This window comes from Mycteria americana, chromosome 8 (assembly GCF_035582795.1).
Source record: "Mycteria americana isolate JAX WOST 10 ecotype Jacksonville Zoo and Gardens chromosome 8, USCA_MyAme_1.0, whole genome shotgun sequence".
NCBI classification, from domain to species: Eukaryota; Metazoa; Chordata; class Aves; order Ciconiiformes; family Ciconiidae; genus Mycteria; species Mycteria americana.
Genome location: NC_134372.1, coordinates 18,536,569 through 18,560,598, shown reverse-complemented (window position 1 = coordinate 18,560,598; position 24,030 = coordinate 18,536,569). Strand labels below are relative to the sequence as shown.

At 39.3% G+C, this 24,030-nt stretch overlaps 1 protein-coding gene across 2 annotated transcripts in view; it reads left to right on the top strand.

Annotated features, from left to right (window-relative positions):
- The first annotated feature begins 1,097 nt into the window (after positions 1 to 1,097).
- Positions 1,098 to 24,030, top strand: part of SLIT3 (slit guidance ligand 3) — a 543,690-nt gene continuing 520,757 nt past the window's right edge. The window contains exons 1-2 of one of the 2 annotated variants that reach the window (XM_075509986.1): positions 1,098 to 1,344; positions 1,672 to 1,924. In XM_075509986.1, coding sequence (XP_075366101.1) covers positions 1,740 to 1,924 — 185 coding nt within the window. In that variant the 5' untranslated portion in view covers positions 1,098 to 1,344; positions 1,672 to 1,739. Of the gene's footprint in view, positions 1,925 to 24,030 lie in introns of both variants that reach the window. The other variant, XM_075509985.1, reaches the window with a different exon arrangement.

Below are 24,030 nucleotides of genomic sequence, written 5' to 3'. Positions count from 1 at the left end.
CTGCAGGAGCAGAGCCTAGGCTCCATAGTCATGGACCAAGAGCTTGTGATGCAGATGAAGAACAGATTCTCTGTGTTCCCAAGTATGTTATGCATAAATGTGCCTTTTGAACCATTTTTAAGTGTGCAAAAAAAGGAACTAGGTATTTTGAAACAGACAGGTTTTCATGATGTGCATACACCATCTTTATTTTGCCTCAGGAGCTCACTGTACGTGTATGGTGTACTACAGGGAGAACCCTCCTGTTAACAGGCTAAGACTTACCTTAAAAAAATGCCTTCTTGTCTGTCTCCCAGGACTCGCAATTTTCCGAGTAATTGCTAAATGCTATCAAATCTTCAGGGAGTGCTGCATTTTTTGGTACTTTTTTAGTACACTTTAGGTAGAATGTTCTGAGCCTCAAACTACGTCAAATCAGAAGGGAATTACCACGTGAAAGCGGCCTGCTTTGCCTTATTCCTAGCAAACTTTGCTGCAGTTCAACTTGGCGCTGAAGTTTAGAGCTCGAAGCACAGCAACGACACCGGCGAGGTACAGAGGCGCGGAGCTGCTCCGGGCAGCCTCGGCCCCCCGCGCCCAGGGCTCGGACCGGGAAGGTGAGCGACGCCGCTCCGTCCCTCCCTCGCAGGAGCCCCGGCGGACGGTGAACGTCCTCCTTCCGCCGCCAGAGGGTACTCGGGGAGTGGGAACGGGGGAGACAAAAGGAGGCGAATTCCCCTCAGAGGGGAAACTTGAGACCGTTTCACGCAGCGCCGGAGCGCCGGGCGGTGGTTCCCGGGCCGCAGCCCGCACATTCCTTTCCGAAACCCGAACCGGGGGAGGGGGCCGGCTCGCCCCGACAACGGGAGCCGCGTTCCCCTGCCGCGGCGCCGGGCGCGGAAGGGGCTGCGGGGCGCGGAAGGGGTGCGCCGAGCGCCGCTCCGCCGCAGCGCCGGCCGCTCCGCCGGGGCAGCGCGGCCCCCGCGCTTCCACCCTCCCTCCGCTCCGAAAGTTCAGCCGTTTGGTGACGTCAGGGCCCCCGCAGCCAATGGGCGTTGCGGATGATATTTTGGGAGGGGGGAGGGGTGGCACCGTGCCGCGGGCGCTCGCCCGGCTGCCATGCACAGTGAATGGAGAGCGGGCGGCCGGCCGGCGGCGAGCGCAGCAGCGGGTGGGAGCGCCGCCGCCTCCGCCCCCTCCGCCTCCCCTCGCCGCCTCCCGGTCCCGGCTCCGCCGGCCGCCTGCGCGGGGGTGCGGGCCCGCGGCGGCAGCAGCCGAGCGGCGGGAGGGAGCGCCTGAGGAGCTTGCGGCGGGGTCGCTTTGAATTCCCAGTCATCTCCTGCGCGGGTTACCTGCCCGGCCCAGGTGGGGCGATGCAGAGCGGAGGAGGCTGCTTTGGAGATTGCCGCCCCTTCTGATGGATGTTTTGTGTGTGTTTACCTCCGCTCCCGGTTTCTCTTTCATCTGAGGACGCATCTGGCTCAAGCTCTGTTAAACTGTCTGCCTTCTGGTGCCGTTCGTAGATAACAGAAAGAAACCTGAGCCCGAAAGGCAATTCCCCACCTTCGTTCCACCTAACATAACCTTTTCAGGCGCCTTTGAAGGTTTGCTGGTGCTCCGGCGATGATGGCAGTGGTGGGTTCCCTTGGGCTGTACTAAGAGCCTCTTGTTTTCTTTTCCCTTTCTTCTTAGAGGCATTTCATCTTTAAGGGCCGGCTGCTTGCGCACACTTTTATACCCACTGAAGTGATCGAGAAACCATGTTGTCTGGTGGAAGAAGTGCGTTTCTGTGCCTTGGAATGATCTTGAGCTTTTGGAGCTCCATGAGTTGGATGCCTGTTGGAGGATGCCCGCATAAATGTACATGTATTGCTTCCAACGTGGATTGTCATGGACTAGGACTCAAAACTGTACCGAGGGATATTCCCAGGAATGCAGAGAGACTGTAAGTAAAAACTATTAAGGGCTCCTCAAGTACTTGTAGAAGCATATGGGATGAGTTCTGAACACCTGCCTATCAAGTGCAGAGTACATACTAACAGCAGTTTCAGTAATCAAACACGGATTAATGTTTTCAGGAGGGAAGGGGAGGAGCCTTTAAGAAGTTACAGCTATCCTGCTGCTGTTCTTGCCTTTTTTTTTTTTTAAAAGCAGTTTCAGAGTTTCACGTTTTTTCAGTTTCAGTTACCATCTGATTGGGTTTTGCAGTGACTTGCTTGTAATGGAGTTTAGAGCTCTACATGGAGTCCTCCCAGCAATAATCATTGTCAATGCAAACACCAATTTAAAATGCAATTAGAAACCTGCATGTTTTCACCTGATGGCTAGTAGCAGTTTCTCCTTACTTTCTCCGCATGGTGACTTCATCACCATGGAAAAATCGACTACTGCCATAAATTAATTCAAATGGATAAGAAGTCATATTAAAGCAGCCTCTAATTTCTGTTTTAAACTGCTATGGGGAAGCTGGTTATTTAATTTTTAATCTACTTCAGAGTTTATGATAACAGTGTAATGTTGCAGGGTGCTCCCAACCTCAGCATGGGAGAATGTAATGAATGTGCTCATAGTAAATCTTCTGTATCATAAGTTCTCGTGAATTTTTTAGTTGACTCTATTTGCTGAAGTTTCTAAGGAGAAAGCTGAAAGCAAACTTCAGTTCTCTGATACAGTTCTGGCACTTGCTTGGTGCAGAGGACGGCATCTCTGACGTTGCTTAATGCATAGCATATGGCATATTTCAGAGAATGCCCGGTGCTAGATATGAAGATGGCCAGAATGGAATGTTAAACAGAGCTTCAGCGCGGCTCTGCACTGGGCTCCACGGATGACCTCAGGAAAGTGCAGTTAGTTGTGCCTTATGTGGATTAGCTGATAACTTAAAATGTTTTTGAACTTGTAAGCAAGTGCTGTAGATTGTATGGCCTGACTTCTTATTTTATTTCCTTCTGGGTCATAGAGTTGGGGAAACTTCAAAGTCTCAAGCAATTTTTCCTCCAAGAAAGCAAGCTGGATGAGATTACTAAGCAAACAAAGTTTTTGTGCATAGAGTCCTCTTAAAGGCGAAGTTCTGTCTCGGAATGAAATTTTATAGCATCCTTGAATGTTTCTAAATTAATTTTATAGTGCTGAGAGTTCTTAAATGATAGCAATATGCAGATTTCGTACTACACTCTTCTACCATCTTTAATGTTTTGTGGCCGTATCAGCCTTCTTTTTAACCCCAGCTGTGTGAACAATAGTTTTCAGATGTCAGTATTATAGAAAGCTTAACTTCGGTGCATGAAACTGTGTACGCTCTAAAATTGATGGGTGGCAACCTGGCAGTTTAGGGACAAAAAAGCTCCCCAACCCCGAAACAACAAACCCCACAATAAACCACTACCAAAGTAGTATACCAAGCCAGTCAGAGTAAGTTAGTGTGGTAACACAAATGTTTTGTATGCTTCATTGGTGAGGTGTGTTTGCATAGTTTTAAGAGTCAAGGGCTAGAATTAAACTTTTAAATTTCAGGTTAAAATGATTCACAAATGCAAGGTTAATTGGCCACCTGAGAAGAATTTAAAAATGGTAATTTGATAACAAATTCATTGGGGGCTGAATTCATTTTGTTACTGGGTTTCATTTGTGAGAATGTACTTAATAGAGATGTTAACTTGCCTTGCCTCCTGGAAGAAGTGAAGCCAAAAGAGTGAGTTTCTTGGCCTTGGTATGTTAAGTGTTAAAAAGAATGAAAGAAAGTGTAATCACTGTGCTCTTGGTCCTGATAATTTTTGGTGTTATTTATAGATTTAAAATTTAGATTAATGGCTGCATGAAGAACAATAGTAGCTATTTCACAATATTCTGTTTGAATTTTTAACCTCAGAGATATACTACTGATAAATGTGAAATGTAGCTGTGTTGGATGTTTTGTTTGTTTGGTTTGTTTTTTTAAAATAGTGTATTATTGGACCATTCAGTGGCTGAAACCTTGTGGAAAAAGCATGCAGAGGATCATGTAGTAACACATTATTCCAGATTTTTAAATACTGTCTTCACTTTTTATTCTGTTCATTCATCATGAGCCTTTCACTGTTTTTATAGTGTTCGCTGTCATCTTCGTTACAACTGTGTTTTAAAGCTTATGTCAATTCTTTCAAATCTAGATTTCTACTAATTGCACTAACATGAATTTTCTAATGTAAGCAGTAGGGAGAAAAAGACTTTATATTCCTCTGAGTCTAAATTCTGCTCATTGGTGCCATCAGTCAGCCACTGGATATATCAGAGTATCTCATTTTTCTCTGTGGTCCACAGCAACCTGTAACTATTTATGACATAACACTGGGTTGATGTGTAGTCTTTAACTAGTTTGTTTAACCTGTAAGTAAAACCAAATTGATTATATCTGAAATGACAAAGGTATTTTTAATCTCAGAGAAATGTTTATATGTTGGGAAGGTAATTTTAACAAGTTTCTTGATGGCCACACACCAAGTTACTTTTTTAGACTCTTATGCTATGAAAAGGTCTTAACTTCTTTCTGCATTCTCTTGAGCTAAAAATTCTGCATACCTGTTCAAGTTGGAAACTTTTTGCTTTAATTAATAAGCAATCTAATGGCACCACTTAAAATATTTTGCCACTAAGCTTTTAGAGTTATGTTTGTATGAACGTTACAGATTGTTTGGGCTAGTGGAGCCAAGTTTAAATAATATTTAATCTGTGTTAATATGAAACCCCAGGAAAACTGAAAATATAACATTAAGGAAAAAATGGGAAATCTCTTTAGGGGGAAAAAACCAAATTCTTATTGAGAAGTTCTATTAAATGAACTAGTGATCATCTTCTGATACCCCAAGAAATGGGCATCACCAGAGCTGCTTCATGAGAAATATGATGCATGCTTTATTTTATTTTCTTTTTTTTTTTGAATGCTTTGAAGGTGTAATTTTTGTAAAGAGTTGTACCTGTGATTTCTGTCTTCAAGGGAATCCACAAATTAACCAGCGATCCCAGAAAGAGTTGTAAAACTATCCTAAACTTTTTTTTATACAGATTTGTCTTTAATAGTAGCTTTACAAATATAGCAAGTAGTATTAGGTTTGCGTTGCTGTTTACGTTGTTATTACGTTCTATGATAGTCTTCTAATTGTGTGGTATAGATTGAAGCTTTTGCCTAGTTAGGTTTTGTGAGGAGCTAAAAAGAGGTGAACGTTGTATACTACTGCACAAAGAAATGACTCAGTCTGGAGAAAATAAGTGGTGAAACAAATATTTGTCATTTCCAAGGAGTAACCTTCCATTTACCTTTGTTCTAGAGAAGGAACCCTCAGAATAGCCATCATCTCGCACAGGAAATGAGACATGAAATTAGGTCTAAGACTTTTCCCCAAATTGCAAGATGTGATGCTCCACAGAGGACCTTGTATGTGAGCAGGATGATATAGCTGACCTTGTGGCTTTTCATTAGTATTTACTGATCCATTCCACATTTGCGAAATAACATAACATCCTACCAAAAAAAGAAGTTTATAGACCTTTTGTGTTGTGGAGAAAACTAATAATTTAATAGTTAAATTTTGGGGATGGGTACAGTGATTCTTTTATTTAAGCTATGCAACTGATAAGATGTTTTGTGCTAATAAAGAAAGCAGAAGTTAGGGTTTAGAAATTAAGAATATGTAAAGACATCCATAAAAATCTTGAATCTTTTACCTTTCTGAAAAGTTCCTTAGGATTACTTCATCAAACTCCTCTAATCAGAGTTTGCTTAGCAGCGCTTCAGTTCTTATATGTGATTTTCTATTTATGTAATTTTCTTCAGTGGAAATGTTTTCTATATAAGTAAAATATTATACATGTGGCTTTTTATAACACTTAATAATGCTGATAGTCAAGTTTAGTTTGAGACGATGTGTAAATGCAGTGAGCAGATCAAAGTCACCTGCTTGACAGTTGTATTCTTCAGCTCTGAAAGGAACAAGCGATAGGGAGAAACTGCTCAGAAGTCTTCTGGGTCAATATCTGCTTTCTGTTTGAATATGAAGCATAAGCCTTTGTGTTTTTCCTTCCGTTCATGTCTAGTTATCTCCTTGTCTTTTAGGAGCACATTATATATATATATATATATAAATAAAAAAAATATATTAAAAAAAGTTTCTTTGGAGAATTTAGCCATGTTTGAGTTCTTGATGAATTTATACTTGGTGGCTTAGATTCTTGTTTAATTGATAGCTCTCTTGTGTTAATCGTTGTTTTGTTTTGTCTTTTCCTTAGAAGCATTCTTTACCTTGCTCAGTTGATAAAGCTTGCAAGACTAATCTGTTCTGTGCATTGTCTGAGTAGCTAAATTGAGTGCGTCCACATTTAGGTGCAATTTAGAAGCTTAGTCATCTGCTTACTCTGGAGTTTTCATGTGGTCTGGGGTTTCTGTTATACAAATATATTATTATGGTGTTTTTGGCCTAGGTGCGTGTAGCTGCTGAAGTTGCACTGGCTTGTAATAAGTCTTCAACTTCCTCAATTTTGTCTCCAAATTAAATCTAGGCTTCTGTCTTGAATGCTTCCATATTACTGCAGAACGCAATGTTAAACACATGCAAATATAATTATACCGACTCTTACATTGACATTCTGTTTTTCTAGAATTCTTCCCACTAGGGATTACCAATCATTTGTGTAGTAATAGTCTCCAAAACCTTGCATGGAGCCTTTCCCCTCCCCCCGCCCCAGGTCATGTGTCAATAAGTAGACATACATGGCTTTGGCTTCGAAGAGCTTGCTCTCGGAGGTACTGATCCTGGGAAAACTTGACTGAGTGGCTTAATTTAATTTGGCTACTTCCCTTTACTAACTTAACGCTGACTACTTGTGTGTGACTGGACATTGACATGGACTTGTATAGGATCAGAGTCTTGCGCTACCTTGTTTTGAAGTGATGGAAACGGGAAGGAGGATGAAATTAGCTATTGTAATTTGGTAGCTACAGAAGCAAATAGTGGCCGTTGCCATGTTGTCTGTATTTGTTTGCACAAATTTGGATGAAATTCTGAGATCAAAGGGACCAGACTACTTACTGCAGAATTTTTTTAGTGAGTTGCTCTGAGACTATTCACTGTTTTCATATTCTTGCTTTGGCAGCTGAGTATTGATTCATGCAAAAGAATTAGGTGAAAGGAAAGTTGCCCCTCTAAAGAACAGCTGTTGTCTTTTAGGAAGTTCTAAAATATAGATGATGAGTATTGCTTTTTTCCCCCTGGAATTTGTGTGTGTATGAGTTTGGGGAAGTGTGTACCAAAGTCGGTACAGCTTACCTGTATAGATGGATTGTGAGTCCAAAAATAAGTAAATCCTAATACTCTTTTATTCTTACAGTAATCTGTATAAAAATCCATGTTTGTACACTGTCTGTCACTTGTAACGTGATTGCTATGAAGTCATTTGACCTTCATAGTGAGTACTATTAGCAGTTTTTTGGAATGTCACTGCCAAGCATTTTTTTTTATTTTTTTATTTTTTTTAGTTCAACCATTTCCAGTTATGTTTAAAACAAAAATAACCTGTATGGACATTAACATCTGATATGATTTGTTGTCTGCATTTCAGTAGTATCTAAGCTATTCCTCGGCTTCCTAAGCTATTCCTCAGACTTAAATCGGGATGTATTCCCTCCCGGGAATTAATAGCTCAAATGACTTGAAGCTTAATTTTTCTAGAACTCTTGATGTAGGTCTTGTGGTGCCCACAGTGCTTGATTTCCCTTGGCTGCCTGTTGCTGCAGCTGGTCTTTTAAAATTAATAGCTTTTTGCCTGGTGGTAGTTTAGTGGGATCCATTTTTCCATGATTGTAAGATTTAATTATTTCTGAACAAAGGTGGAGAATAGAAGCCATTGGTTGATATTGTAGTTATGTTGGCTTACACTTGATTCACTAGAACTTAATGGAAAACTGTTTTGCTTAGAGTTCAAAGTTGAAATGTGTCAGGATCCTTTCCTAGTCAACTGTGTTGCTCTTTGTTTTCCACATATTACACCAACTAAGGGTGGTGTAATGTTCAGATAAATTTTCTAAAGACTGAACTTGAATTGAGCTCTCTTTCACTTTGGCTGAGGACTGCAGTTGACCGCTCAAGTAATTTCTGAAGCAAATGAAAGAATTTAATTTGAGGATTTTTTAAAAAAATATTTAATGAAGAAGTAAATCACCTTCCTCCACACAGTAATTCCTGATTTTCTTTATATTTTAATTTTTCCTTACTTGCTCTCTTTCTCTGAATTTGAACGTACAAAATATAACTAAGTCTTGTTACTGAAGTAACTTGACTAGCTGTTTCCGATTCAGAATAATGGTGAACTTGCAAGCGCTGGAACCTCTTTTGTCTTCAAAAGTGCCTCCAGCCTTATGAGGTACTACACTATAGCAAACTCTTTGTAATTAAAGGGATGATTCTTCCCTTCTAAGTTAACCTGAAACACTCAAATGCCTTATATGAAGTGCAGGTCTGCTGCTGGAATTTGGTCTTGATGTAAGCTTCACTGTGTCTTGTAATACTACAAATATTGAATTATTTCAAATGTTGTGTTAACCTCAGGAAGAGGTTTTAGAATGTTCTTCATAAGTAACCTAGTACTTCTTAGTACTAGGTACTAAATACTAGGACTTCTTTCACCTGTTTGCCCTCTGCAACTACAGACAGATACTGGATCAGGTAAAGAATTTCTTTGGCTCAGTATTGAAACCCCTTTCAAGAGTGGCTGATCCTCTATGGCTGGGGAGAAAGTGTGACTGTGATCAAGTGTGTTTCTCCAGTGCTAGCAGATCATGTATTAGTTTTAAGTAGAGCCAGCTTGCTGGTGGATGCTTGATGATGGCAGCTGTAGGAACCAACATGCACATCCTCTGTCTTGCAGTTCCACAGCTCCCTAAAGGGGCTTCTCTTAATTTTCGCTCCTGCAAGACAAAGCAGTGTTGTTTGTCCTCTTCAAGTTGAGACAAAGCAAATTTCTAACTTCAGGTGAAGAAGGAAAGGAGTCAAGATAACTTTGGGGAGAAAAGCTAAAGTGAACTTCAAATGGCAAAGCTTTTTGAAGAAAAATAATGTTGGCAACATCACGGAGAATGACTAGAAGTAATGTGTGGCAAAGATTTCTTCAGGTGATTGTCCTTACGTTCCTATTACACGATGTATAGAGCAGTGGTGTTCAGAAAATGTTATCATGACAGAGGTAAATTTTGTGCCCCATCCTCTTGTGAAGTCTGACATAGGCTGGTAGAATGGCTATCCTTGGCTCCTTTCTGCTCCTTGGGTGACAGGGAGTTTCTATTAATTCTTGTTGATTCAAGTGCATTATTATAATACTATATGGATTTTGGCTTGGGGCTGCTGTTGTCACTTGCATCCCTTTTAAGCTCATTAACAGGTTTTGCTTGCCAGTGTAAGGCTATATCAATTTGACTTTTTTGTTTGTTTTTAAGTAATTTTCAGGATAAGAAATGGCTGGGTTCTAGTAATATTCTGGTTGCAACATGGCCCAAGCTATTCTGTTTTCAGTTTTTTTAAAGTCTTTTCTCCAGAGATCTGTAATGCTCTGTCTCTTTTCAAATCTGTTTTCAATATTGTCCTGTCAGATGTATCTTTTAAGATCTTGAATGGCTCTCATCAATGGCAAGAACTACTTCTTCCCCATTGAGAAATGGCCTTGTAAGCAACTGACAGTCTTTTCTAATGATCCTAAATACATAAAAGATCTATCTACCTATTTACATAAGGGGAACAGGTCTGTGGTCTTGTACTTAAGAGTAAACTTCAGATGAGTTGAGGGCCATCTCTGTAGAAAAGAGAGTTTAAGAAGCTGATTCTTACCTCTCTGCAGTTATTTTCAGCTTTTTTCTGTTTTGGTGTTTTTTGGGGTTGTTTTTGGGGTTTTTTTGTTTTTTTTTTACCCCAACTGAAGCTGGTCTGTCAGTTGTCTCTGTCAGAATAAATTTGTCTTGTATTTCGGTTTTACACCATCTGTTTGGCTGCAATGTATGTTTCTAATCCTATGATTGATAGAATGCTGGAGCTTTTAATTAGATTTTTACTTTTCTATCTGTGAGTTGCTTCTTTTTCTGAGACCTTAATTTAATTTTGTCCCTCAGGTGGAAATCATTTTAACCAATGGCGATATTCTTTCCTTTTCTGCCATTGATGAAGGGAGCATTTTCAATAAACATCAGTTCAGTTAAAATGAGGTAGAAAACTCAGTGTTTTAAAGCTGGTCTTGTCCTGACTTTCCATCAAGCAATCTGCAAGACTTACCTGAGATCTACTTCTAAATTGATTTCAGAATTTGTATTGCTCACCAACTCACTTTTACCTATGCTTCCCTGAAAACTTGCAATACTGTTGCAGAAATGATTCTTAAGTCCCTTTGACATAAGAAGTTATTGGGAGACCCCCCTATGCTTCCTGCAGAGAGGCCGGTATGACTGCCTTCCTACTTCAGTTGCATGGTGAAGAATCAACCTTGTGGAAGTAGTATCAGGTTACTAATGAAGACCCTCAAACACCTATTAAATGTGTTTAGAGTCCAAGCAACACTGAGAATTTTGGGAGGTAGCATTCTTATCGTTGATACCTCACTGACTGCTATGTGGACCTGTGTTCATTCCAGTTTGAGGTGCAAGGCTTTTAGCAGTGATGCTATATTTAGTGCCATCGTTGAGTCGCCATCCCTGGAGGTATTTAAAAGACGTGTGGATGAGGTGCTTAGGGACATGGTGTAGTGGTGGTCTTGGTAGTGTTAGGTTTACGGTTGGACTTGATGATCTTAAAGGTCTTTTCCAACCTATATGATTCTGTGATTCTGTGATTTAGGAGTTTAATTGGAGAGACTTTAACCCTCTTCTGTTGTGTGGGGATATTGTAGTGACATTATGCTGTGACTGTACACACAGGCTATCATCCAAAAGAACAAGACAAATCAGTTGCCTGTAATTTTTCAGAATGTTTTATTTGTATACCTTCACAGTTGTTCCTGTCTACATGGGCAGAAGATCAGTGGTTCTATTTCAACCAGGGCTCCATGTAAGTGGAGGGATAAACTGCTCTGGAGGTTAATGATTTGGAGATCAGTAACACATTTTAACAGCCTGTGAACATGCTTGTAGAAGGGGGGGGGGAATGGTGATGAACTCCATTTCTGACAGACTTTTTATTTTTTTCCTTCCGATGCTCTTATTTGGGAGGAACTGTCCTCATTTAAAAAAAAGAAAGGTCACTTTGCAAAATTTTAAATTTGCTGTAATTTTCATTATATCGGTTAAAAATATGTAATGCAATTAGGCTGCTTTAGAGTTCAGGACAGTGCCTGCTGTTCTGATCAGTACTGTTTCATCTGCTTCTCTTCGTCCCTTTGTTCTTTTTGTCTTTGCTGAAAGCCCTTTGGGACTTCTTTGTTTGTACAACACTTAACATGAAGAAATCTTGAGCTGTTGTAAGGGTGCTCCTAGGTATAGATAACAGAAATGGTAATAAATTTCATATTAGTGAATCTGAGGTTCTGATCTCCAAAATCATAGCACTGTAAAATGCAGTTTTTAATTTCTGGCTCCAAACTCTTCTTTCCAAGAGCTAGATTTTGTCAAGGCTGACTGCTTGACTAGTGGGGGAGGGGCCCAGAGTGGAGGGGAAGAATATGTGAATGAACATTCTCATGAAATGTTTCAAAAGCTAAGCATTTAACTATTATGGAAATAACATGCTGAAAACAGAGGCATAGGTGCAGTCTTGTGCATACATATAGTTAGAGGACTATTTCTTAATCCTTGGTTTTTCAGTTGGTCTTTTTCCTTTATTCCTGTGGCTGGTAAGGAATGTGTTAGTTAACTTGTACAAAATAAATGTATTAGTAGATTGTAAGGTATTACTGGCTTATGTTGTTATGGGACCCTAATAAATAACCTTGACAGTTTCAAAAGATACAGACAGTAACTAGCGACTCTTATGCACTTTCTCAGGTTGTAGTAAAATGAAATATTTTAAGTCAGTTCGGCAAAACTGTCCTACTGTATTGTTTTCACTGACATTTTCTCTGGGTATGCACTGGTAAATAATGAACACTTCTTCAGATATTTTTGCAGCTTTTAAAGTTGAAGAAGTACTCAGTTGAGAAGTACTCAGTCTGTCTGGTAAAAATGGTTATTAGCATTAGCAGTAGATATAGTTTCGTATATTACGTAATACAAAATACAAAAACTTGACTTGGAAAAGCTTTCTCCACAAACAACTTGCCCCAAAGTAGAAAAGATTCAAATTCCTAACTTTAGTTTTTCTTTAGAGATTCCAAAAAGCTCATCCTAACATGAAAGACATTTCCCTAGACTTTAGTAATCACGTTCCTTGGGACATGCTGTCTTGTCAAAGATGAATGACCAAAGAAATTCTCAATTGTTAGCCAGAGCTCTATGTAAGAATATAATTTAGCTTTACATTGATTTTTTTCCCCCCTTACTATCTGAAAATAGCAAACAGCACAGAATCCTTGTCTGCCAAAGGTTTGATTGCCCATTCTCTCTGTTTTAGAATATGATACATAGCATATAAAGCTCATATAACAAATGTGGTCACATGACATCAAGTCCATTAAAATTAATCACTGCTTATATGTGTGCTGGTTGTCCACAGATATGGAGACACTAATGTTTAATTAAAACAGTTGTAGTCTTTAAATATGACTCTCAGAAATTTTAGCAAGAAAAAGCTGCATTCTGAAAGCAGTTCAAATGTCTTGTGCCTTCCTGTTAGTCATAAAGCATGTTTTGCCTGGACTTTAGTGGGACCTTAACTTATGGATTTTCCCCAAATTTGTCTTTCATCTGTGTGATGGTTTTGGTTAGACTGGGGAGGCATTATATTAAGTACATTTTTGAAATGCTGATTTTGGAAAAACCTGGATGAAAGATCTTTGCTTGGTGAGGGTGGCGGTGGTTACAGCATCACTTAGCAAGGTGGGAACTTCTGGGTCACAAGTTTCTCTGAAATAGTTGTAGAGTGATGAGAAGAGGCTAGCCGTCTCATCCTCTTGAAGTGGTAGAACTGGTTAGAGATGGTGTTTTAAGAATATAGCTGGGGAGCAAAAAAGAGAACTCATTGTAAGGAAACAGTACAGGGAAGCAATTGAGCGTTTCTGAAATGCCTAAATAAATGCAGTAGGGAGGTAAGCTGGAGACAAGAATGAAGTGGTGAAACAAATCACAGAAGTAAAATTCTTGAGCAAAGAAAACTTGTTTTCCAGAAGGGGAAATAGATATTGAGAAATAAAACCCTCAGGCAAAGGCTGGTTCTTCAGAGTGAGATGAAAACACACATCTGGATATAAGTTTCTCAGATAAGAATGTGAAAGCATAAGAAACAGCCCAATGATCCTTTGGAGTTGTGAGTTTTAGTAGATAACGTATGAAAAGGCAGCAAAAGATAAGGAGCAATCAAAACTGTTTTATGGATTTTTTTGGCAGTTGTTTGCTTTATGGTTGTGGTTTGTTTGGTTTTTGTTTGTTGGTTTTTTTCCTGGGAAGTTCTTTAGCTAAATGCTTATGAAGTTTTTTAGAAGTTGAAAATGAATTACTCCCAGTTGCTATTAACTTCATTTAATAGAATAGATATTTTCCACAGTTGTTCTTCCATAGTTCGTAGGTATGTAATAGGCTTAGTGCAAAGTGGTTTTATAAGCATGAGTAGTTTCAGTAACTTGAAACATCAAATATGTGTGCCAAGTCTTGTTTAGAAAAACTTGAGTTTTGTGTTCATTTAGCAAACATTGTGAAATCAATTCAACTTCACTTCAGCAAGTCAACTGTTGAAAACCAAAAGCTGGAGGAGGACAGCGTGGGACAGAGAAGGTGGGAATCTACTTGAGAAGGAAGAAAATTGCTTGTGGTTGTAACATCTGGATGCTAACTTGGTCAAGTCAATACACAACTTCCTTCAAAATTTCATTTTACATATTAAAACTCTCCTACATCTTTTACTGCAACTTCTTGGCTTAATCTGCTCCTTAGTGGCTACAGTAGACGTACACTCAGTGTGGTACTTCTTGGAAGGGATAGAGTTGGTGGAATGGGATGCTTGTTAAATTAAAAAAAACCCTGAACAACAACAAAGAAACCCCCAAACACAAACAAAGATCTCTCTTACCTTTCCAGGAAAAGGTCACCTGGGAAGAGTTTCTAGTCTGTACATGTCTGAAAGTGAGCAAGGAGATGAAATCAAGGCTTGATTTTCATGTCAGGCTTCACTAAAATCCTTCTTCTGTTGATAGAACTTTTTTTGCAACTCATCAAAAATTACAGCAGTCAGAAGCAGGTGTGAAATATTTCAAGTCCTATTTTCAAGTCCTATCATCAAATTGTCTGTATTAGTGAAGAGCACCTAAAGAGATATCAATTTCTTCACTGCGTAATATTCAGTCATGTACTACATAGTTAAGTGAAATACAGACTTAAATGCAAACATCAGATATTGTTTCTGGAATAAAGCAATGTGAATTTTGCTGAAGTTTATGTGCTCCCCCCCCACCCCCACCCCGAGCCTGTTGTGATTGATTGTGTATAGAATTAAAAACACAAAACCGACAAAAAAAGACAAGTGTGTAGAAGAGTCAGGGCGAAAAACAATCTCATGAAAGACAGTCATTTTTGTCAGTCTGTGTTTCCCACTTTATTTATTGCATTATGTTCTAGAAGTCCTCAATTAACATTAAATTAGCATTAAACACACCGGAGAAATTATTAACATTTTGGGAAAGTATAAGTGTTTGCCATAAATTGTAGTAATGACGTTAACTCTGAAGAATGCTCATAGTTCTTACCAGATTTTTCTGAAGTTCAGTTATCACAGGCTATATTTTACATTGATTTACAAGGTATTCCTATTTGAGATAGTGAATATGAATTCATTTGGGTAACCTTTGAAGTCCAAAAGTGATGAAGATTAAAGTGCAGGCACATATCTATTTCATATCCTGATGAGATTGTCCATTTGATAGTTGAGTGAAAATATGGCCCAAAGAATGTTTAACGTTGTCTGATTTCTGCCTGTATAACTGCTTTGTCTTTGTTGGAATAGCACTAGACTGATGTAACCACCTAATGTCCATACAACCAGCTAGTGCATGTTGGATGTGAAAGATGAACTACAGTTAAAGGAGTTAAGTAGGAATGGTTAAATAAAATCAAGAACTGAAAAGAAATAAGTAAAAAATGAAGTTTTTGTATATGCAGCTGTTAAGCTTGGGGTTTTTTTTATATGAATGAAAATGATGCTTAAGCTAATATGACACAGTACTGTACTTCTTTCTCTTTTTAATGTACACATCCTGGCTTCTTCATATTAAATCATGTTTCTGTAGCAACTGTATTTTAAAGTATTTTCTATAGTTTTCTTTGTACTTCAGATATAAAGCTTTCTACTAACCCCTCACCTCCCCCCAAAACAAAACCCAATAAATGTTTTACCCTTTTCTTTGTAGATAATGTGGAATCATAGAATCTTTAAGGTTGGAAGGGACTTCAGGAGGTCTCCTAGTCCAGCTTCTGCTCAAAGCAGGGTCAACATGGAATTCAGACCAGGTTACGCAGGGATTTGCCCACTTGGGTCTTGAAAACCACAGCACCATTATGCAACCTGTTCCACAGCTTGACTCTGCTGATAGTAACAAGGTTTTTTTTGTAAATAGCCAGAATCTCCCCTATTTCAATTTATGATCATTGTATATCTTATGCTGCATACCTCAGTAAAGAGCCTTGCTCCATTTTCAGAGTAACCCTTCTGTCGGTTTTGGAAGACTGCTCTTCAGTCACCCAAAGCCTGCCCTTCTCCAGATGAAACAAGCTAAGCTTCCTCAGACTCATCTTATGTAGCCAAGTCCCTTGATCATTTCAGTGATATTTTACTGGACTTGCTCAAGTTTATTAGCATCTTTCTTGGACTGGGTCGCCCAAAACTGGACATAGTATTCCCAGTGTAGTTGAGAAAGACACTGTTCTCCCTTAATCCACAGATGTGGTTTCAGCATAGAAGGCAGTCAGGTTAGTCAAGCATGATTTAACTTTGGTAAATCTGTTGGCTATTTTTAGTCATCTTCTCTTCTGTGTGCCCAGAAATTGCTTTTAATAGTATTTGCATTGACTTTTCCAGGGACCAAAATGAAGCTGATGCTGACCAGCCTGCACTTCTCAATATCATTCTTTTTAACTTTTTTGAAGACAAATGTAATGTTTACCTGTATCAGAGATGTCACAGCAAGGCTGCGCTTTATCAGCCAGGTCTCTCTGCACCAACAGAAGCATCCTGTCTGTTCCCACAGGCTTGTAAGGGTCAGGACTTCTTAAGAGATGCTTGATTTGATCCTCTGCCACTACTAGCTGTTCCTCTCCTCCTTGAACCTTGTCTTTAGACACAAAGACTTGGGAGACTGTGTCAGTGAAGACTTAATGCAAAGAAGGCATTGAGCACCTCAGTCTCTCACTAAACCATCATATCTTCCTTATTCTTTTATAGCTAATGTACTGCTAGAAGCTTTTCTTCATGACCCTTGCCAGTTTGAACTCTAGCTGAGCTTTGACTTTCCTAATACCATTACTTAATGTTTGGGCAATGTTTCTGTACTCCTGTGTATCATACCCTCCCTTCTGCACTGGAGCTCAGTCACGAGATGCCTGTTTAGCCAAGGTGGTATTCTGATACACCTGCTCATTTTCTTCAGTATCTGGATGGAGTGTTTTTGTGCTAAGGTTATTCTAGGCTGCTTCCCACAGGATGTCCCCCATCAATCCTCTGAATTCTGAGAAGTTTCAGAATTCTGCAAAACTGAATTCTGCTCTCCTGAAGTCCAGGGTCTATGCTCTGCTACTTACCCTCCTCACACCCCTCAGCATTTTGAATGTCATTGTTTCATGATCAATAAAGCCAAGGATTCTACTGAATATCTCACCCCCAACCACTTAATCATTTGTGAGTAGCAGATCAGGGAAATTTAACCCATGGTTGGCCCATCTAGCATCTATTTTAGGAAGCTATGTCTGACACCCTCTGGAAACCTCCTGACTTGTTTGCCTACCCCTGTGCTGCCTTTCTGGCAAATATCAGGGAGATTCAGGTTCCTCATAAGAACCAGGGTCTGTGATCTGGAGACTTCCTCCCGTTGCTTAAAGAGAAGTGTAGTTCCCTCCACCATGAGTGGGTGGTTGGTAACAAACTCCTACCATAATGGCACCTTCACTGACCTCTCCTGTGATCCAGACCTGCACATTCAGTGGGACCCTCGCCCAGTCCATAGAGGAGTTCCAGACATTTGAGCTGCTCCTTCACATGAAGGGCAGCCTCTTCTCCTTCTCTTCCTCACCTATCTTTACTGAGAACCCTCTATTCAACCATCACCAAGCATACCTACGACTACAAGAGCTATCCCACCATGTTAGTTATTCCAATGGTGTTGTATTTCTGCATCTGTAATCAAAACATTAGCTCTTCCTGCTTGTTTCATACGCTTTGTATTTGTGTACTGGCACATGAGGTTGTGCCAGTACAACCTCTTGACCTGTTTTATTCTTTCTGCAGGCTCTCTTTATCTTTCACAAGGGCACAGATGACACTATCAAGTGAGATCTGGAGCACATAAAGAATAACCACAAAACTTTGGGGACAGAGGTGAAGGGCATGGAAGTGTAAAATGTACTGTTAGAACATTATTCTGCCAGCATAACACTTCCTTTATATATAATAAATCTACAAACTATAATAATTAATCAGGAGTTCCCACAGGCTGGGACAAACATGTATTTCCTTGGAAGAAACAGAGTACTTGAATTACTCAGTCCATTGTGCTGCTTTCTGCAGGTCTTGGGTACTACTTTCAACAGCAATCTGCTCAGTGGGGAATTTGGCCACTGCACAAGTTGCAAAAGGTAGTTTTTTTTCATGGTGTTTTTTAACACCTAAAGTTTGCCAAGTCATTTTTCTTATTTTTATATAAGGATGAGGACAGAAGTGTGTTGCCTGCAAGTAGTTCCAGGTCATTTGGACACTTAATGTGGGTTATTAACCAAGCACTACTGCAATGGGCTTAAGAATGGATAGCTTATTCACAAAATTAGGGCACTTAACCTCTAAAATCAGTTTTCTCATTGTTCAGACAAAGAAAACAATGAGTCATACCCGAGAGCTTTCTGTAATCAGAACCAACGATCTAATTTGTTTGAATTAAAAGCTGTATCGTGTAGGTGTGCTACAAAAATGTGATGGACTGCAGCACAGAACTTGCACATTCCAGCTATTGTGTGGCTATTTAATTACTATTTAAATTATTCCAGAGACTGAAACTATCCAGTGTCATACATGTGGTGCTATCCAACAACAGCAACAAAAATTATTAAATGTTGGATTGTAAATTTGTTGTTATTCTGGTTTAACATGGATAGCAAGCAATATCAAATGGATACTTGGATCCCAGTATTACTGTCTTAATACACTCTGTGCAGTACTCGTGTGCAGTACTCGTTACTGAAGCTATGCAGAATATTTCTGAATCCTTTCAAGAACTTGTGGTGTGGCAGGGCTTGTTTTTTCTCTACTAATGTTCCTCCACATATGACTTGATCTTACTGGAGATCAGAGAAGGGGGACTATATTCTCCTACCTACTAGGTAGTTATAGACTGCAGTAAGATCTCCCCTTAACCTTTTATTTAAGTTCAACAAGCTCTCAGCCTCTGTTTGAATGCCATACTGTTTGAATGCCATTTGAAAGCTACAGCTTCCTGACAGTCTTGGTGGCCCTTTACTTCACTTTCTCCAATGTATCAATGCCTTTCTTGTACTGGAGAGCCTGAAACTGGATACAGTATTGCAGGTGAACTGTCACAAATCCTGAATACAAGACATTAGTCCATTCTTTCAAATTCTTAAACCCCTCTGGCTACACTCTTGGTAGTACAGTCTGGTCAAGGGTGGCCTTCACTGCTGCAAGGGCACACTGCTGATGCTTTGTGGCCCAATGGGACTCCAAGATCCTTTTCTGCAAAGCAACTCCCTTGTCAGTCAGTGCTCCACCCGTAATTGTTGCATGGGCTTATTTTCTCCTAGGTGGAGGACTTTAAGGTGGTTTTTCTTTTTTCCTATTGAACTAGATTATGTGAAATGTTTAGAGAGTACCAGTCTTCCTAGAAGTCAGTGTATAAAGAAAAAAAAATTCTCATGCTTCTTTACAAAGTCAACTGTTTTAAGAAGAAAAAATAACTTAAAAGAGTCTTCTGTAGGGATGGAATGTACCATCTTTTTTTTTAATGAAATTACTTCAGCTGAACATGATTTTGAAGGTTTTTTTTGTCTTTTTCTTTACAAGTGAAGTTCATACTTGCCCAAGTGATTTGGAAACTAATGGAATTTGTGTATTTCATAAAATCCAGTCCCAGGACTTTATTTCCTGCATTGCAAAAGTTGAGATGGAAATATGTTAAATCTGAAGATATGCAGATTGTGCTGCCAGAGGGTTTTAGAGTAGTGTTGTAACTGATTAGTTTATCATAGGAACTCTGAAGTTCTTGGATTGAAGGCATAGGAGAATTGCCAGCACTTTCTATAAGGAATTATAGTCACAGAATCACAGAATCATATAGGTTGGAAAAGACCTTTAAGATCATCGAGTCCAACCATAAACCTAACACTGCCAAAACCACCACTACACCATGTCCCTAAGCACCTCATCCAAACGTCCTTTAAATACCTCCAGGGATGGCGACTCCACCACTTCCCTGGGCAGCCTGTTCCAATGCTTGATAACCCTCTCGGTGAAGAAAAATTTCCTAATATCCAGTCTAAACCTCCCCTGGCGCAACTTGAGGCCATTTCCTCTCGTCCTGTCACTTGTTACCTGGGAGAAGAGACCGACCCCCACCTCTCTACAACCTCCTTTCAGGTAGTTGTAGAGAGCAATAAGGTCTCCCCTCAGCCTCCTTTTCTTCAGGCTAAACAACCCCAGCTCCCTCAGCTGCTCCTCATAAGACTTCTGCTCCAGACCCTTCACCAGCTTCGTTGCCCTTCTCTGGACACGCTCCAGCACCTCAATGTCCCTCTTGTAGTGGGGGGCCCAAAACTGAACACAGTATTCGAGGTGCGGCCTCACCAAGGTTAAGTCATTTAAGGTTAAGTCATTTAAGGTTAAGAGGCTAGTGGCAGTCCATACCCATTAAAGACAAATTAACTCCATAGCAGAAATCCTGGAAAATGGTTAAAAGAACGAAAAAGATACTGGGTGTGTAAAGACTGCAAAGGGTAGCCAAAAGCTACTCTATGGATACATTTGTGCATGGGAGTGGATTTTTCTCCTTTTTGATGGGTATGGTTGTTAGCATGTTCCCAAACTTATAAGAACAAAAGTACTCGTAAAGAGAGGAGGGCTTTAGTGAACAATGTTTTTGCCTCCAACCCTGCAGGTAGCTTTCATAAAAATCAAGAAGGTATTCCTTGTTGCTTTAATCTTCTAGGGTGCAGTAGGTAGCCAAGTGAACGGTTAACTTACCTGTGAAAATGCATGTTTCCTCCAGTTCAGGTGTGTGTTTGTGTTCATAGTTACCTTGCATTGTGATTGGGGGTTGGGAAAACAAATCAAACAGGAAAATTTTAAAGGGATGACTTAGCTGTCATTCTAGCAGGTGGCTTGGATTGACAAAGTCCTTTACCAGTGTAACGGCAAAACAATAAAAGCCTTGTTTCCTAAGAACATGTGCTGCTTGAGTTATTTGGAGGAATTGGGCTAATGAAAAATACCAGTAACTGTTTAGATTCAGGAATCTCGATTAAAATTCAAGTGATAACAGTTGAGCTCCCACATTTTGAATGTTACTGCAAAGTTGATTTATCACGTAAAATAAATCCTTTGGAATGTATTACAAATTAATCATAACAAAGAATGTGTGCTATACCCTCAGTTGCTCTTAAATTTGTGAGGAAATTTATTTTTCTTCTGTTCTTCATAAACTTTTGGAAGTTCCATGAATTGTCCTAGCTGAGGTTTGCTTTGATGTGAGGTCTAGATGGTGTGTTGGATGCTGACCTGTTTGGCTCTTAGGGGACAAGAGAGATGTTTATTAATTCCTAAGTGCATTGTTCTGTGTGAGTCTAATTTTATGGATCCCTTGTTGGGAAATACCAAAAAATGAGATGAAGAGAAATGCATCTTCCTTGTAGATTACATGGGGTGTTGGTTTATTCAAGATTCTTTTCAAAGTGTTGGGTTTTATGCTGATTTGTTTGTCCCATATGTGACACAAACGTGTATAGCTTTGAGCTGGTATGTGGTAGCCACTCTGAAAACTTAGCAGGAACAGAAACTAAATTTTGTGTTTGAGGTTCTATGACTAGAAATACATTCTTACCTTACTTATGAAGCAGTTGGACAGGAAAGAACCCTAGTGCTGTGTAACTTGGGTAAGAGCTGTCTTTTGAAGTGTGTGGCAGTTAATTTTTCTTAAATACAGTATGCAGTTTCTCTACGGCTTGTGTTGAATTCTTTGTTTATTAATATAAATGAACAAACATCTGAGGACTTGAATGAAGTTGCAACTGGTGCTCTAGATTCCCTTCTCCTTAGATAGCAGGTTATTTTCACTTTATGTATTTTCATTTCATGTAACGTCTTCCTAGGTTAAAGACAAATGGATTAATAAATATTTTCCTAAATACAGCCCATTCAGGACTTGTGTTTGTCACTGAGATGCAGAATCAGCTACTGCCATAAAATTATTGGACATCACAGGTGATCTTCAGTTTTGTTGTTAGGAATGCCACTGTGTTTGCCAGATTGGCACCTGAGAGTCCTCTGAAAGGGAGGAAAACTTTGTTGCTCTAGAACATTTATTGACAGTGAATGGCTTTAACCAAAAGAAATAATTGTGTTTCTTCTAGAAAGAGAACTAAACTTAAGCAACTTCTTTTCTGACCAAAAGCTAACAGATTTAGGCCTGGAGTCTGGTGGTTTTCCAGATGAGAAAAAATTGTAAGTTAAAAAAATGCATTAAGTAGAAGCTTGTGTTAAAACAAATATGCCACTTGCAGTAAGACCATCAGGCTGAGAGTCTTTTGTGTGCCTGTGAACTTGTACAGTGCCCATACCTCACAGGCTTAAAAAACAAACAAAACCATTAGGGAGTTGTACTGAGAACTAACTGTTTTTTATGCTTTAGTGAGGTTTTTGACTTTGGCTTCTATGTGCCTAGAAAAGCATAACTAGGCAACCAGAGCTAGCTCCAAAATGGGTAGCTGATTTAAAAAAAACTATAGTCTTGGAAGAGTTGAGGAATTAAGTTAGGGATTCACCTGGGTATGTTCAAGACTCAAAAGTATGATGAGGGCTGAAACTGGATTATCTTGGAGGCTACAGTGCATAGGGGGTTCAGCAGGTAGCAAAATGACATCTGAGTAATAGGAACTTGCTACAATCTAGTAGTGTTGTTTTGAATTTTTGCATCCTTGTATATAAAAGGATTTGTATAAGGATTTTTTGTTTATATGTGAGTATTGAATTATTGATTTAAAGATTGTTGCAAGACTTCAGCATTTGATTGCCTTTTTTATTGCCTCTTTTGTAAGAGTTGTAATGTTTACTGTGGTGGTGATGTATTGTCAAACTCAATTCTGACCTTGTAGATTAAAGAAGTATAGGCTCAGAGCTGTCTAAAATGAGTGTGTATTTGCCAAGGTATGAGAGTCTAGAAGACAGAAGCACGTAGTGCTAAGTAGCAAGTGGATTTACTTCTCAAGTCATAAACTTTATACAGTCCAAGGAAGAGGGTGGGGATTGAAAAGAACAATGTCTGGATGTTTTGGAGGAGTTGAATGGCTAAGCAGAATAATTAGCAACTGAAATTTAAGTAAAGGAACAGAGGATACCTGTGCACGCCTAGTGCTGTTTGAAGCTGCATAATAATGGCATCCTCCAGAGAATGTTGGAGATGCTTTAAAACATTTAAAAGTCTGTCTTAAGTTCACTAGATTGTCTTTAGAGAAGAACAAAAGATGAAGCAATTCAGAAGAATTCTTGCTATGAAGCAGGATTTGCTCCAGTTGCTCCAAACATCCCCGTTTGTAATAAGTGTGTGCATTGTATGACTTAATCTTCAACATCTACAAAATATGTATTGAATTAAATTGTTACTAGAACATAGCAGGACATGTTCATGAGTAAAGCTCCCTTTAATAGTTCACCTGAACTCACTTTCATGACATCTTGTACCATTCTAGTCCAATTCATGTTTTTATTCCCACTGAAATATTTCTGTCCATGTCTGTTTTATTAAACTGCCACTACACCTGCATTGTCCTTAACATGTCTTATGCTAAAAAGAAAAATAGATTGACAAGAGAGACCTAATACCAAAAGCTTTACTAAAGTTGGTATAGATGACAGTTTCAGTTGCTTTTTGTGTGAGTGGTATCAACTTTGCTGCTGACACACCAGAAGAGATCTGTATTCCTTAATGGAGTTTTCTTAGATGTTCTTAAATTATGGGACAGTATGTGTGGGGTGAGATAGATGTGTTGAGTAAGATCTTTTTGCCCCACATACTGTGCAAAATATAGGAATTCTGCACAATAAGAATTTTATGTAGAATGAATGTATCTGCATATAGGTATTTGTTGAAGTGAAATATAAATTAAATTCACCTTTACTGTATAATTTTCACCATGTCTTTGACCCAAATGATTTCTTTGCAAAGCGTGTTTGCTTTCAATGGTTATGAATGCTGATGTCTTTGAAAGCCAACCAAAATTAGATGTTAGTTTAGCTTTTTGTAGCTGAAACCCACTAGTGAGCCCGTAATCAGCTGCCAAACTTTATAAAGGAAACATAAAATATTATGTTGCCCACAAATACCAGCTGTAAACCACTAATGTCTGCATTAGTTCAGTAACTTCACAGTCACAAAGTTTAATTGATTAATGGGGTAACCTGTGGCAATCTGCTTCTCTGCAGCAGTGTTAGACCTTCTGTGAACAGGAGGAGGAAGTGTTACATAGTGGTTCATCGA